The following is a 15,054-nucleotide window of genomic DNA, read 5'->3' as shown; positions in this document are numbered from 1 at the left end:
TTCATTCTGAGCCCTTTGCATTCCTAGTAAGGACTTTTTAAACAAAGACATGATTGCTGTTCTGTTCTGTTTTTGTTTTAAACTAGAGTGCACTCGTGGCTCCAAATTATCTCCTAAGAAAACAAAGGAATTTTTTTAAAAATCAACTGAACTGTATCCCTAAATATTTTTGGTGACATAAACTGATATGTTTGTGTGCTGGTACCTTCTATTCAATCTAGGATGCTGAGCTGGATTCATTTATTTATTTAGCATATTTATATGGACACCAAAGGCACTCTGTTAAATTTAAACGAACTCCCAGACCAAACGTTCTCAGAATAGTTGATTGGACTCGCATGCATGTTTCAGCTGACACATATATTACTCTTGCAAGTTGGAGGCACGGGAGGGGGAACATCGTTGGAGCGTGAAATCATTTTGTTTGGACTATCTTGTAATGCCAAGGTCGTTTGCGAGGAGCTGCTGAAGACAGCTGCAGATTCTTACACTAACTGGCACGAGAGGGAGGGGTGCATATCTGAGATGGAGATGGGGGGGGATTTGAATTCACTGAAGATGTTTAATGGGGGAAAAGCACAGGCTTTTTCATTCACAACTTTTTCCTTTGTACTGAATGCTACACACCATTAAAGAAAATTCTAAGTAAATGCTTATGAGTTGGATTTAATGGGAAGTTGAGTGTTCCAGTCATCACAACTTAATTGGGCTGCCCAGATTTGCAGGGCAAATGTGATATGGAACACACATGGGTGTGCCCTTTGCACCTGTCAGCGGGTGCATCTTTTCCTGGGCTCCTATGTCCGACCTATGCTGCTGCTGTTGGATCCTAAGATCAGTTTAAGGTCTTCCCATCAAGTGCTAGGGACGCACCCAGGAAAGCTCAAAATTACATTTGGGCCTTCAGACCTGGACATTTGCCCAGCCCCAGTACTTAAATCAGAGCCACTGAAATCAACAGAATGCAAGTTAAAAATGACAACTTGTGTCCTGCTGCTATGAAGAACAGTACTAGAAGCGTAGATCTAATCCACAACACAACTGGTAGAAGAGGAGCTTAGCAAATGCTCAAGCAACAGAAGGCCTCACTGGCAAACTTTGACCAAAGTGAAACCTGAAATAAAGCAGATGATGGTCCATCAAACAAAAGAAGTACCTAAGGAATGTTTGGTGGAGATGAATGCAGTTTTCATGGGGAAGTTGTTGGTGAGATGTTTCTATGGGTACAGACGATGGTGGGATGAATGTCCCACCTGGGACAACAGAACATCTTCTTACAAAGCCAACAGTTATGTGTCTTTTACTTGTTTAATGAACCCATATTTCCACTGGATATTGCTGAAATTTAATTCCCAGAGTTTTAGCCAGAAAGGCTAATGGTGAAAGATGCTGGGATTTATGTTCAGGAACATCTGGTGGGTCCAAGGCTTCTCAACTTAGCCTTATTTTCCCAGTGTGCTTCAAAGATGGAAACACTTGAAATGTGCAGGGGCTGGTCCCTACATTCCCCAAAGAATCATTTATTTATTAACTCTCATTATAATTTCAAGAAAGAAGAAAAAGCATTTCTATAAAACTGAAACAAATACCAATTCAGCAGATTATAGAAAATATGGTGGGGGTTAAAAACAATAGAAGCAATAGAATATGGGTGGATAGTCAACGAATTGCAAGAAACCAGCAAATTGAAGGTATTATATGGTTAATATAGTCTTTTGGATAAATCATTCTTAAGAAAGCAGATTGTAAGAGCACATTTGTTCAACTTGCATCCTTTGGAAATTAGTGGGATGTAGAAATCCTGATACATAACTGGTTCCATTGAAATCAAACTACATTACATAGTAGATGCATCACAGCAAGTGGGCTGAAATATTCCAAAGGAAAAACAGCTCTATTAAACCCACCCCAAACATGGTCCTAGACAGCCAGCTTGGTGTAGTGGTTAAAGGTACCAGACTGGGAACCAAGAAACCAGGAGGCTGTGAGTTCTAGTCCTGCCTTAGGCATGAAGCCAGAGGGGTGACTTTGGGCCAGTCCAACTCTCTCAGCCCTAGCAAGAAGGCAAGAGTAAAGCCTTCCAAAAATGCTGCTAAGAAAACTGGGGACACAAATCCAGGCACTTGCCAGGAGTCAACAGTGACTTGAAGGGACAACAACAACAACTCCTAACTCAAAAGAGTTTTTGATTGAAAACCCATCGCTTGTTGCTGGCTGATATTGAGGACAGCTTCCTGCAGAACTACCTTTAAGCATGACTTTTTAAAAGCAAGTTTCTTTACTGCTTTTTAAAAAGCATGTTTAGACCAATGCACAAATCACTTTCAAAACTGTCAACTCTTGGGGGAGGGGCCACTGTGTGCCAGGCGTGCCTGGAGCTCATGATATAATTAGGGATGAGACCTGTCCTGCTGATTTCCGGTGAGCAGCCTCAATCTGGAATGATCTGAAGAAGCCAGAATGGCTACTGTGACTTACTGCAACCCAGAGAGACAGAAATAATCAATGATGGACACACGCATCCTCATGATTTGTGCAGAGAGAGTGAGAGGGTGGTGGGCTGTTCTGAGGACCTTCTCCCACTGGATTTCATGCTTTGGGTATGAAGGGTTTCATGCCATGCAGGGCCAGGGCACAGCTCAGCAGATGGGTGGGTGCAATTTCCAAAGTCCTCTCACTTCTTACATTCTGAGGAAGATAAAAACTAATACCATGCAGAAAACTTTCGGAATGCCTTTTCCACTTCCTTAGTGAGAAGTTTGCCACGGGAATTTGTATGACCATCCTGTCTTTCGTTGTCCAATCTCTGCCACCACTTGTGGCCTCCCTGGTTCCCAAAGTTGCCTTCATTCCCAAGGGGAGACCTCAGGAAGGGGGCCTTCCTCCTCCTCCTTAACAGTGGTTTCAGTTATTCTTGCTCACCTTTTTGGGTAGGAAAATAAAGGGGGCCTGTTCTTACTTCAGCCCTTTCCATTCAGGCCATTTTAAAGATAGCAGTTTTATATCTCATTTCTGGTTATATTGGTTGCCAAACATTCAAGGCACTAAAGCAACCCTGTTTGCTTGTGCAGTTCCAGAGGAAATGAGTGGATGGAAAGGAGGTTGGGCAGGTCTTCCGGAGAAAGGTTGGGGCTGCCAGACTGAGCCCATCCCTCTCGCTCTCTTGGGCTTACACTGAAAAGCAGTTCAGGAGCTGATACAGATTCACAGAAGTGTGGAATGTTGTAGGGGTTGCGGTTGGGCATGTTTGGAGACACAAAGGGAGACTGATAAACCACCCAGATTTATTTTAACATTGTCTTTTGTTAACTTGGTCTAGGGCTTAGGGTGTGCTAAACTACAGCCCAAAGCCTTTGCCCCACACTCATCCAGGAGCCTCCTCAGGGTCAAAAAAGTCAATATGGCATCTGCAAAAGCCCCACTACTTTTTAAACATACGTAAAAAGGGGGCAAAACTTGACATTTTTGACCCACCCCCCCACGGAGACCACTGGGTTCTTTGGGCCTCTATCCCCCTTCCTTCCTAAAGTTCCCCACTAAGGTCCCAGTTTATGCAACAAGCTCCCTCGAAGTTAGGGAGGGGACATGCTTATTTTTTCCTGTCTAATTTTAGTCTGATCACATATGCATATTGCTCATTGAAATAAATAATAAAGCATTATCTGAAGACACTGAAAGGCTTAGAACGGAAGTGAAACACTAAGGGGCCTTCCCACCCTGCAGGCCATCCTTGAGTCAGCAGAAAAGATACCAGCCTGGCATTTGCTGATCACCAGATGTTCCCCCAAAGGTCAGAGCTGACAAACCTGCTGGCTGGAGGCTAAGAGTGGGGAGGCCCCATTCAAAGCCCCTCAGCCAGAGAAGCTGCCTGGGGGCCCCAGGCTGGCCTCACGCTCCTGGTACCTCCAGGCTCCCAAGAGGGTGGTTCTGTGCAACGATTGCAGATGGGAGTGCTCTGTGCCACACCTTGTGGTCTTGAAGGAAAGATGATGTATGACTCTAACGAATAAACAAATAATGCAATTGAAGCCTTATTATTTTACTTGGTTTATATTATTTTATATTGTTTTAATGAATTATGACTATAAGAGGCCCTGGCCAGTTGGTGAGCTCTAAACAAACAGGGAAAACCTTCTCCTCTCCCCTCAGTAACTCAGCCATATAAAGACTGGGTGGGAGCATTAGAGACAGAAAACTGTGAGCGGGAGAACAAGCCAGAAAATGAGAAATGATGAAAAGAGGCTTTGGAGGTGAGGGTCCCATGCAACATGCTGGGGATGGTGACAATAACAGTAAAGAAGATGGAGGAGAAGGAGAAAGAGGGAAACATATAACAGATTATATGGAAGGCAAATTTCTGCCTAAGATCCTTCAGTCCAGACAGGCAACACTGGAGTAGATTGGTTAGTGGTGTAATTCCATCCCCCACCAATTCCTGTGGAATGGCAACCATCCTCTACCCACTTCTTTCTCAGGATTTGCACAGCCACTAGACTTCACAATCAGAGGCTGTTCTGAATGTGTACATATCACAAGAAAGGCCTGGGATGTTCTGAAGATGCTGTCTCAGGTGCTCTCCCCTCCCCACCTTTCCTTTTTATTAAGCAGGTGCTGCCTCCTTATTTCATATCAGAAGGACTGGAACTCCCCATACCATTGGCCCCCCTGTCCCATCTGCCCCCAGTGTGAAGCAGGAACTGGTATGTGAAGCCGTGTTTCTGGAGTTGTCACAAGACAACCCCCTCCCCATGGACAAAAATCTCTCACTTTTCAATGAAAAGCTCAATGAAACTTTCTGTATTCTCAGAAGGAGGAAGGCAGCCTTGGCTAGAAACATCCAAGGTCAGTATCGGAGAGGCTAAACTGGTGTTGGAATGAAATTCATGTAATGAACCAGATAGAAATTGTGATTAAGCTGTATCCAGGAAAGAGATGTGTCAGGTGTTCAAGACAAAGGAGGAGCTGGAACTCCTGCAGAGTTCCAGAAACCACATTGGAAAAAATGATGCTTTCCTTTTCACTGCAAAGGAAAATAGCTTTGCAGCAATCAAACAGCGGTTGGCCAGCAAACTGAGGAGCACAGAGGGAGGGGGAATTGGGTCTGAGTCTGGACGACTGTAGCTGAAGTTCAGGTTGAAAGATTTGCTCTCCAGTCTAAGGACAATAACAGCAGGGGAAACAGGGTTCTGCAATAGCTTACTCTGTTGAGGAGCAAGTGCAGCAGAAGGTTGAGTTTTTAATATTTACACCAAACACAAGGTTGATGGTTTCGAAGCTGTGTGATCTTTGATTTTCAGATGATCTATTTTTGTATTGCCTCTTGTCCAACATTATTTCCAATATTCCAAATGAAGGTGATGATGATATAGCAATGCTTTTAGTTTCTTATTAAGTAGGTTTAAGTTATTTTGATTTTTACTTCCAATAATGTAGCCCGATAATGTAGGGACGTGGTGGCGCTGCGGGTTAAACCGCTGAGCTGTCGATCGGAAGGTCGGTGGTTCGAAACCGCGCGGCGGGGTGAGCTCCCGTTGCTCGTCCCAGCTTCTGCACACCAAGCAGTTCGAAAACATGCAAATGTGAGTAGATTAATTGGTACCGCTTCGGTGGGAAGGTAACGGCGTTCCGTGAGTCATGCTGGCCACATGACCCGGAAGTGTCTATGACAACGCCGGCTCCAAGGCTTTGAAACGGAGATGAGCACCGCCCCCTAGAGTCGGACACGACTGGACTTTACGTCAAGGGAAACCTTTACCTTTACCTTTAATGTAGCCCCAATTCTTGTGAAAACTATGAATATTGGAAAAATATGCTAATTTGAATGATATTCATAGGAACATTTTCTGATGCAAAGTTTTCCCCCAAACCCAAGTAGTCAGGTCAAGCTTCCATGCTGCCAGTCCACAGTAAGTCATGAGACTAAATTACAATCTCAGGTTATGATATTTCAGTCGTGACTAATTCTTCCAATCCTGCTTTTCCCAGATTCCTCTGGATGTGTCAAATGATTCATAGAATCAGATTCATAGAGTAGAATCATAGAATCTTATTCATAGAATCAGAGATTCCATAACACCCAACCAGCATGCCCTTTGGGGGTGATGGGTACGGTAGCCCTATGCTTTTGGGAGGGACCAGGCTGTGAAAGTCTTGCCTAATCATCTCACAAAAAAACAGAAACCATTTTTAAATCAAGAATGGAGAAATCTAGTTCTTAGGGTTCAGGTCAACATGTGTGAAATTCTGGAGAAAGGTCATAGTTGTCCATCACATTGTTCAATCTGATGCATTCATCACAGTCATTTAATCTCATGGATTTTACTACCTCAAGAGTGCTCTGCCAAATGTCCTCTTGACAAGGGGATGGGCTTTGCTCCTGACACAATAGGGTTTAAAAAGGGAGGGCTTGCACAAACACAGCAACTTAAAGACCAGCAGGTCTTCAGTGGCATCCCACAGACATCCTGGTGGCCTTCTCACCTTCTGCCCCTGAATGCTTTTGTGGTCACATGAAAACCACCCAAAACCTGATTATGGACAGAATTCTTCAGAACAAAGAACCCAGAATGCAAATTTTCTATAGTTCTTCATCATTCTAATCTCAGACCAATATTTTCCCATGCAGAAACTCCTGCTAGGGGAATTACCAAAGGTTTTTATTTCAACAGCCCCACAACCCATGTCAAGTTTAATGTGGGCAGCAGAGGTAAGCGACAAGCAATGCATTGGATCAGGGGGTTGGACCAGAAAATCTCCAATGTTCTTTCCAACCCTAATATTCTATAATTCTACTTGTTTCTTCATTTGTACTCCACCTTTCTGTTCCAACTGAATGTTCAAGGTAGTGCATAACTTAAAATAAACAAAACTATGAAAGATTTAAAAAGCAATGAAAACTACAATAGGAAAATCACGGACATTTAGAATCCAGGATAAAGAGATGCACTTTGAAGATGTCCTAAAGGTAGAGAGAGTAAAGGTCCAACCCAGACCTGAGTGATGCGGGGCTAGGGTGAGCTTTGGCGTGTGGATAGCAGGGCATCTTTTAAAGGAACCCTCTTGCAGGTCTGAATGCCCAAAGAGGTCCAGAGGACAGCAATGGTCCCTCAGATGGATAGAGGTAGGTTTCTAAAGGTCAGAGGCAACACCTTCAACTGATCCCACAAAGAAATTGGCCTCCAGTGCCAATCTTTCAGTACAGGCATTCTGCAATCCCAGTGACATGCACAGTCAGATGTCAAGATGCTGTGGTTTGCACCAACTGGAGCTTCAGAGCCCTTCCAAGAGTCACTCCATGTACAGCTCCTTGCCAGTATTGACAAAAGTATGTTTTCATCCGTTTGCTGTCTTACAACTTTCCCCCACTCTGCTCCACCCTTCCCTGGGGTTCCAAAGGACCAGATTTCATCTGTGGGGCAACACTGATTTAATTGCAGCTGCTTATCTTCCAGTTTGGGTTTTGGGGGTTTTATTCTGCTGGCTTCACATGCACAGTTGTCTTCCATTTCTGCGGTTCTGTTCTCTTTCTGCCTTCACAACTAAGCTGTGAATAGGTTTCCATCGGGAGATGGAATGGCACCAGGCTGTAGCTTCAGTATGCTATTTGGGGAACCTATTTCAAATCTCTGTGTATTTGGGCTTTGCACATTGGCTACTGAATGCTGGTGGGAAGGAAGATATGTAGAAGCTTCTGCATGCATTGATGTTACAAATTCTCCAACTGGAAGGCAGGTGGTATGGAATAAAAGGAGGCCCAGTCTACAGAAAATGGTAACGCAAAGTGATGGTTCATTCCTAATCTCAAATAGAAGTAGGGAAAATAAAATGTAATAAGAATCTAAAGATTCACAAGACCCCTTTGATAGTCTCTCTGAGTGAAGATAATCGAATGAACAGCCTTTTCGGTGGATGGATATCAGGAAGGGACCACATGCCAGCCATCTCCTCGGTACCTGAGAGAAGGGTGAGGCTCTGCAGTCCTCCAAGCTGGGCAGCTCCAAGCAGCAAAGTTGGGGTGACTGTTCCCAGAGAAGAATGATCAGGGGCAGGCTGAAGTCTGCGGAATGCCTTAAGTGAGTACTCCAGGTCACAGATTTTGGAAGCATCCAACCTCTGGGCCATCACTGAATCAAGCAGAATGTTTGCAATCTGATGTGCCAGTAGACTTGACCAGCCAAGGGTTGGTGAAGAAGATGGACCCTCAGAGTGAGGAGGAAGGGGGGATTAGCATTTCCTGACACTGACCTCTGCACCTTTTGCTGCCCAACACCTGGACTGGGACTGTAAAAAGACTACTCTTGCCTATGAGAGTCCTGGATAGAGAAGGGTCTTTATTGCCACTGGCTAAAGTGGAACTAGGGGGTTTTCTTATATGTAAATCATGTGTTTGACCTCTGAGTTTCCTCCAGCCCCTCCCCAGTCTTCCCATGGGTCTTAACCAACTGCTATCTGTGGAGCAAAGCTGGATAGTGCATGCCAAGATCAGAAAGAGCACCAAGTGGACAAAAGCACACACAGCCTTGGAGTTGCCTTTGCGGCTGAAGAATCTGCAAAGGATTTCTTCCATAATAAATTTTCTGCCAGAGAAATATGTTCAAGATTTGGGCTTGGGGTTTACTATTGGGAAAGGGAGAAGGACTGTACTCTGTACATGATCAGAAGCATTCTGGAAAATAACATTCTGTCTCCCTAATTTCTAACAACCCTCCCCTTCTCCCCTCCCCATCAAGCCCATTTATTCTTTCAGCCTCTTCAAAATAATGGAAGCATGTAGCAGCTACAGAAGCAACAGTCTGGCAACAAGTGAAAGGTTTGTTGCATTTGGATGTTGATGATTAGCCCCAAAACCTGAGGAATTTCAAGGGAAGCAAAACAACCCCATTTCGAAGTCTTTATGGGAGGAAGTGGGATCAGCTCTTTCCTCTGAAAAGTTGGGGGCAGGTGCATGCCATGAAAGCTCCATATTGTCTATTGCAGATGGTCAACTTCCTAGAAACTCTGAAATGTTCACAAGAACAGAAATGGAACTCAGCTGCCTCCCAGCTTTGTTCCAGAAAGGGAGCGGAGCAAAGAAGTACAATGAAAGGCATACATGTGCAGAAACCCATTTTCCCACTGCTATTGTCAGTTACAGTAGCATCATTGCTGCAGAGCATGAATTGTGAGCCACAAAAATCCCCAATTCAAATTATGCCTCAGCCGGTAATTCACAGAAAATGATTTAGGCAAGACAGATCTTCCCCACAGTGCAAAGAGATCTAGTGGTCTGCCTTACAAGGCTGTCATGAAGATTTTTGAATGCATGTGGCCACTTTTGTTGGGCTTGAGTGTTCCAGTCATCACAATTTTATTCATTTATTTTGCATTTTCCCCTCACTTGGAAACCTTACAACAGTAAAACCAAGGCTTTCAACACCCACCCCCAATGGGGCCGCCATCCTGCTCCCTTTCTCAGAGCACCTGGACATTGGGAGGTGAGTTCAGGCTAAGCTCAGGCTGTTCGCAATGGAGATCAAGCTCCGGCTGCAATCAGCGGGTGAGCGGTTTATCGAACAACTGCAGCGGTCGTGGCTGCTGTCCTCCTCTGCCACGACATCTCCCAAGCCTGAACCGGCTTCTCAGCCTCAGCCAAGAATTCTCTCTCCATCTCATCATCCACCTGGGTGTATTCTGTGAGCAGCCTGAGTTAGCATCCAGCTCCTGATCCACCCCCCTCGCGCTGCTCTTTCCAACTCTCTTTATTGTGTGCCCAGCAGAAAAGCAGAGCTGAACACAGCGGCTCTCTTGCCCTTGAGGAAAAATGTCTATTGTGGTGGGGAGGGGAATGCAGGTGCTGCCATGCTCAGGAAGGAAGGTTGCCACTTAGGGGGGGGCACTGCCGGAAATGTGAGGGTCTCTGGAATGGTCTCCCTCGGCAAGGAGACCTTCTCCAGCCTGGAGACCTGGGCTTGCAGGGGGTTGGGACACTAAAAGGCATTCCCAAAACTGCAGGGCAAGCAGCCAGAAAGCCATGCTTTCAGGACAAGCCTTGTCCATTTCACCCTGGTTTTGTCCAGTTCTGGCACATGCGCAGTTCTTCTGGATAGAGAGTAATAGCTACCCTCCCACTCTCTCCTGCGCACACACACACACACACACACACACACAGCATAACACCAACGGCGATGGAGCTGATTTTGCAGTCAGCCATCAGGCTTCACCAGTCCTCCCAATTTGACTAAAAGAGCAAAACAAAGGCAAGTTCCCCCTCTTTTTCTCATCCCCCTTGACCCTATTAGCAGGCCTGTGTTCCAAGCAGAGTTCCAGGTCCCTCTTACATTTGTCTTTCAGGCGGAAGGGTGACCAGGGGAAAAAAAAAAGGACAATCAAAGAAGGGCAGAAGAAGAGGGTGCTCCCTGCAAACGCAAGGCTGGTCTTCTCTCTGATGCCGCTTTTGGTTTCCAGGCAGAGCTCAGCAGCTGAATTCTGTACCTCCCCTCACCTTGGAAAGGAACACACAGGCTTCCCTCTGCATTGAAACACTGGAGGAGGGCTGTTGGCCCGCAAGGAGAAGGTCTCCAAAGACACCCCGCCTATGAAGCTCCTTCCCTCCTTGCCAGCTTCCTTCCTCGAGGGGTGGAAACTCTTGCACGGTGAAACCTTCAAAAAGAGCGGGGCGGGGGGGCAAGGTTCCAGCATGACATGGAACAGACTCCCTTGCTCTCCGTGAAGACTCCTGGCCAGCCTGTAATCCGAACGACCACCCCTCACTTCCTTCATGTAGGCCAGGAAAGCAGAAGGGGACTCGGCGAACGAGAAGACTACTGCCTGCCTGGCTGGGGGGCCGCCCCGCGCTCCCCTTTCCCTTCCCCGACCTCGCCCGGGCACCCTTCCCAAGCCCCACCCAGCTGCTCGAAGGGGAAAGCGGGCGGGCCGCCGTTCAGCACCTCGGAGAGCGCCCGCCGGCTCCGGGCGGGACCCCAACTTTCCCAGCACGGGAGAGAACGGGGGGGCGGGGGCGGGGGGGCGGCAGGGCTGCTGCAGCCGCGTCCGGAGGTGCTCGAGGGAAAGTCCGCTCGGGCGCGGTGGGCTGGCCGGCGGGGACACCTACTTGGCTGAGCTCGGTGCCCATCAGCAGCAGAAAGAGGAGGCTGAGCAGCTTGCGGGCGGGTCGCATGGCTTTGGCGCGCGGCTCCAGCCACGGGCATCGGCGGCGGCGGCGGCCGCGTCCTCCGGTTCTGGCGACTTGGCGCGCCGGGTCCTCGCTCCCGACTTCCTTCGCAGACCTGCCGAGGAGGTGCTGGCGCTGGCGGGCTCTCGGGCGGCGGCGGCGGCGGCGGGCGGTTCAGCACCCCGAGGCGGGACGGCGAGAGGCAAGGGGCATCCTTGCCGGGCGAGGCTCCCGGCGGCCCGGCTCCTCTCAGTTTCTCGGCTGGCCGCTCAGCCTCTTGCCTGCCCTTCCAATGCCTCCCCGGCCGGGAAGGCGCTGGCGGGAAGCAGCAACTAGTCGAGCCCGGAAGGGCGGTCTCCGTTCCACCGCTGCCAAAAGTTTGCCTGGAAAAGCAGGTGGAGGAGGAAGAGGGGCGAGGGGGGTCGGGAGAAGAAGAAAGGGAGGGAGGGAGGGGGGGAGACAGGGAGGGGCGGGGGAGACAGGCGCCACGAGAGCAGGGCCGGGAGCGGATGTGACATCAGGCGAGGCGGGGGACATTTGACTAAACAGGGAAAGTGAGGCAGCCTCGGGAGGGGGGCAAGCACTGCCCCACCCGCTCTCTGCCAAGAAACCCGCTTGGGCAGGCCGGGTCTTCAAGCGCACCAGCCGTCCCTGTGGGAGAGCAGGACCCCCGCCACATTTCCCCTTCCCGCCTGCCTTCCCAGGCTGGCCCACTCGCTTTGGCTGCCTCTGATCCTTCCGGGGTTGGGGTCACTTCGCCTCGCCAGCAAAAGCCTCCCGCAGCCCACTGGATCCGTTCTCTGGGCAAAGCTGCTTCATCTGCCCCTGGAAAGTTTGGATGAGCTCCATTTGGGTGTGTGGAGGGAGTCCCTTTAGCTTTGTCGCCCATCCCCCTCCACCTTTTTTTTCAAGGTGGGTGCAGAAAACCTGTGTAGGCTTTGGTCTTATAGACTTGCTTCAGTTTGGGGTTCTAATCCATGCAGATCTCTCTGGATCTGAACTTGAAACCAGTTAGAAAGAGTCCATATGTACCCTCCCCAAGGTACACCAGGAGACCATAATTTTTTTAAACAACTGTGCATGGCTGGAGAGCTGGAAACCAGGGATAGTTGCTCAACATAACTCAATCTGAGTTGTGCATTCCCTCCCCCACCAAATAATTTTCCAGGTGTGGCTAAGGCAATTACATGATGGAAGGTCAGCCCAGGAGCATCCTTGAAAGGGAAAACTGGGCCCATGTTACCTTGTGGTGGCAGCTTGCCTGTTCCTGGCAAATGCTTGCCCCATGGCTTTCTTCATCTTTGATCTCTTTCTGTCACTCAGGTGGGGATGGGTTTAAGGAATGCCCAGATCCTTCAGTGGGTGCAAGGCACCAGTGGGATCCAGTGGCATTCTGGGGCCAATTCAGAATGATATTTTTTTTAAAAAAAGTTGCACCAAAAAAATTCATCAATAGTCCTTATTTAATCACATGAAAGAAAAGTTTGTCTTGAAATTGCTTTTAAAGAAGAGAGCTGGGGAGGATTGTTCCTGGAAGGAGTGGGGTCTCTTGCATTTATTTAATCACAAGCCAGCCAAATAATGTGTGTGAATAGCATTTCTTTGTACAATCCTCTCTCCCTCCACGCGTTTTCAACCTCCCTGGCTCCCCCAATCCCATTAATCTCCCAGAAGGGAATGCCTGCAGGCTTTCTTCTTCCCCTCCACCTAAAGCAATTCAGAAAGTTGTGCTGCCCAGAAATTTAGTAGGGTATTTCAAAAGGCCATTTTGAACAGCCCCCCTCCTTTTCTGCCATGCTGCAAACTGTAATAGGAATGGTGTAACACCACACAGCTGGTCCTTTTGGAGGTGTTGCCCAGTGGAGAACAGTGCCATCTGCTTTGTGAAGCTCCAGCACTGAGTCCAACAGATTGCAGTGCATGTTGGTTGATATACCTTAAACCCAAATCCAGGTTAGCAAAACTATTGCTGTATCCACACAATATGCTATACCCTAGGAAATAAACCAACTTAATTCATGTCACATGCTAAAATATTGGCTGGGTTCCCACAATGTGCTGAACCATAAAGCATCCAGCCCCATTTTAGCCTAATTTAGTGTTACACAAAGCCAGTTACTTTGTCACAATAGTGACACTGTGTTAATTGTCACAACTGTCATAAAAAAGCAATTGTTTGCTAAGTTTTTCTCTGGTTGGACATATTCAAACAGACTAAGATGATTGTTTCTTTGATGTAAGCTAACATAATCAAATCTTTGCCATTTCCTTGTTGAGTGCTGATCCTCAGTCTGGATGGAGAAAAACTTCTATAATGTATCCAGAAAGCCTAGGAAAAGAGCAAGAAATGAATCAACCCTGAGCAGTGCTCAGCATCTGCTATAGTGCTCCTAAAGATGGAGGTTACTTTCTTAACCTATTGTTATTAACCACAACTTATAGAATAATTCTCTTCCCATTCCACCTTCATAATCCCATTAGAATCTCTCTGTTAGAGCAGACTTGGGGTATGACATGGGTGGTCCTCAGCTTGGAGTTTGTCTGCAGAGGGACCCCAAAAATGTAAGAGGAGTTGCTTTGGACTCAGTGTCTGAGTTCACGCAACATGTTTACCTAAACTCAAATCCACAAAAGATGACTGTTATGTTCATCTAACACCCTGAGCAAGAAACCATAGTGTGCTTTTACAAGATGGCTTGCTTTGCACCAGCTGCAAAGACCACAGCTGCAATAAAGAAATCAATAAACCTTCTCTGCCCCATTTTAGCCTAGGGTCACTTGTGTAATCCAGGCACAACATCCTTCCTCGCTGGTTCAAGTGTCCCTTTTTTACCCTCTTGGACAGGGTGGGCAACATTTGGTATTGGAACTCTTAAAATTTAGGGGTATGCTGAGGGCAACAGTGATGGGCAGAAGACCCTGAAGAGGAGAAGTGTTGTTGTGCTGGCAAGCAAAGCCAGGATGTTTTTCAGCTTTGTAGAGGTTTCTTTGTTTAATTGGGTCAAGACTGTTTTAAGGTGGATACGATCCTTTTCTTTTGAGGCCAATTTCTGACAATTATGAAGTCTCGCAGCCCTCACATTCTCCACCCTGTGCTTTTGGGGGAGGGAGATGACTTTATTCTGACTGTTTATAACTGGCCTGTCTTGCACCCAGGAAATAACAGAGAGCTGCTGGGCTCTCCTCCCCATTTGCTTCTTTGTTGGTTGTCTGCCACTTCCAGGTGCCTTCCACCATGCTGGGTTTCCTGTCCAGTCTGGGAGTTCATCAGCTGAATCTGCCTTCCCTGCCCAGCACACACCAGGGGTGCTGGACTTCAATTCCCATCATCCCCAGTCTTCATCCCACCCAGGCCTTTGGGGAAACAACATCAAACTTCAGGATCATCACATCCTTGCATCATTATCCATAACCTATTAATAATACTGTAATGACCAAGGCATTCGTCATTATTGATATTCTGCTCTTTCTTGGAGAGAAGGAAGAGTAAATAATTAAAAAGGCAGGAGCATCTTGTACACTAAAAGGTGACCTAAAATCAGCCAGGGCTGAGCTTGCAAACCATGTTACATGACTTTGTGGGGATTGTGAATTAGGCCATTAAACCCTAATCTGGTTTATGTATTTGGGCAAGCACATGCTGAGAACACAGCCACTGTCTTTGGCTAACCCAAATGAGGCTTCAGTGAGTTGTGCTGTCCAGGATGCTTGTAGCTAGGAGGCAAAGGATGGGAAGATGGGAGGATGAAGACAGAAGAGAGGCTTTCCCCAATACAGTACTGAAAAACTGAGCCTCCATATTGAGGAGTAATATACCTAATATACCTCAACATGGTGCTGAGGACAAACAAGTTAACAATCATATTTATGGCCTGCTTGTGAAATTCCCCACTGTGGCATCTGAC

General features: G+C 47.2%; 1 protein-coding gene across 1 annotated transcript in view; it reads right to left on the bottom strand.

Annotated features, from left to right (window-relative positions):
- The window catches only part of OLFM1 (olfactomedin 1), a 61,398-nt gene extending 49,907 nt beyond the window's left edge, over nt 1-11,491 (bottom strand). The window contains exon 1 of the mRNA XM_063316335.1: nt 11,090-11,491. Within this exon, the coding sequence (XP_063172405.1) occupies nt 11,090-11,155 (66 nt within the window). The 5' untranslated portion in view covers nt 11,156-11,491. The remainder of the gene's footprint in view (nt 1-11,089) is intronic.
- Nucleotides 11,492-15,054: the final 3,563 nt, after the last annotated feature.

The sequence above is a fragment of the Candoia aspera genome, chromosome 16 (genome assembly GCF_035149785.1).
Source record: "Candoia aspera isolate rCanAsp1 chromosome 16, rCanAsp1.hap2, whole genome shotgun sequence".
In the NCBI taxonomy this organism is placed as follows: Eukaryota; Metazoa; Chordata; class Lepidosauria; order Squamata; family Boidae; genus Candoia; species Candoia aspera.
This window is presented reverse-complemented; position numbering and strand designations above follow the sequence as displayed.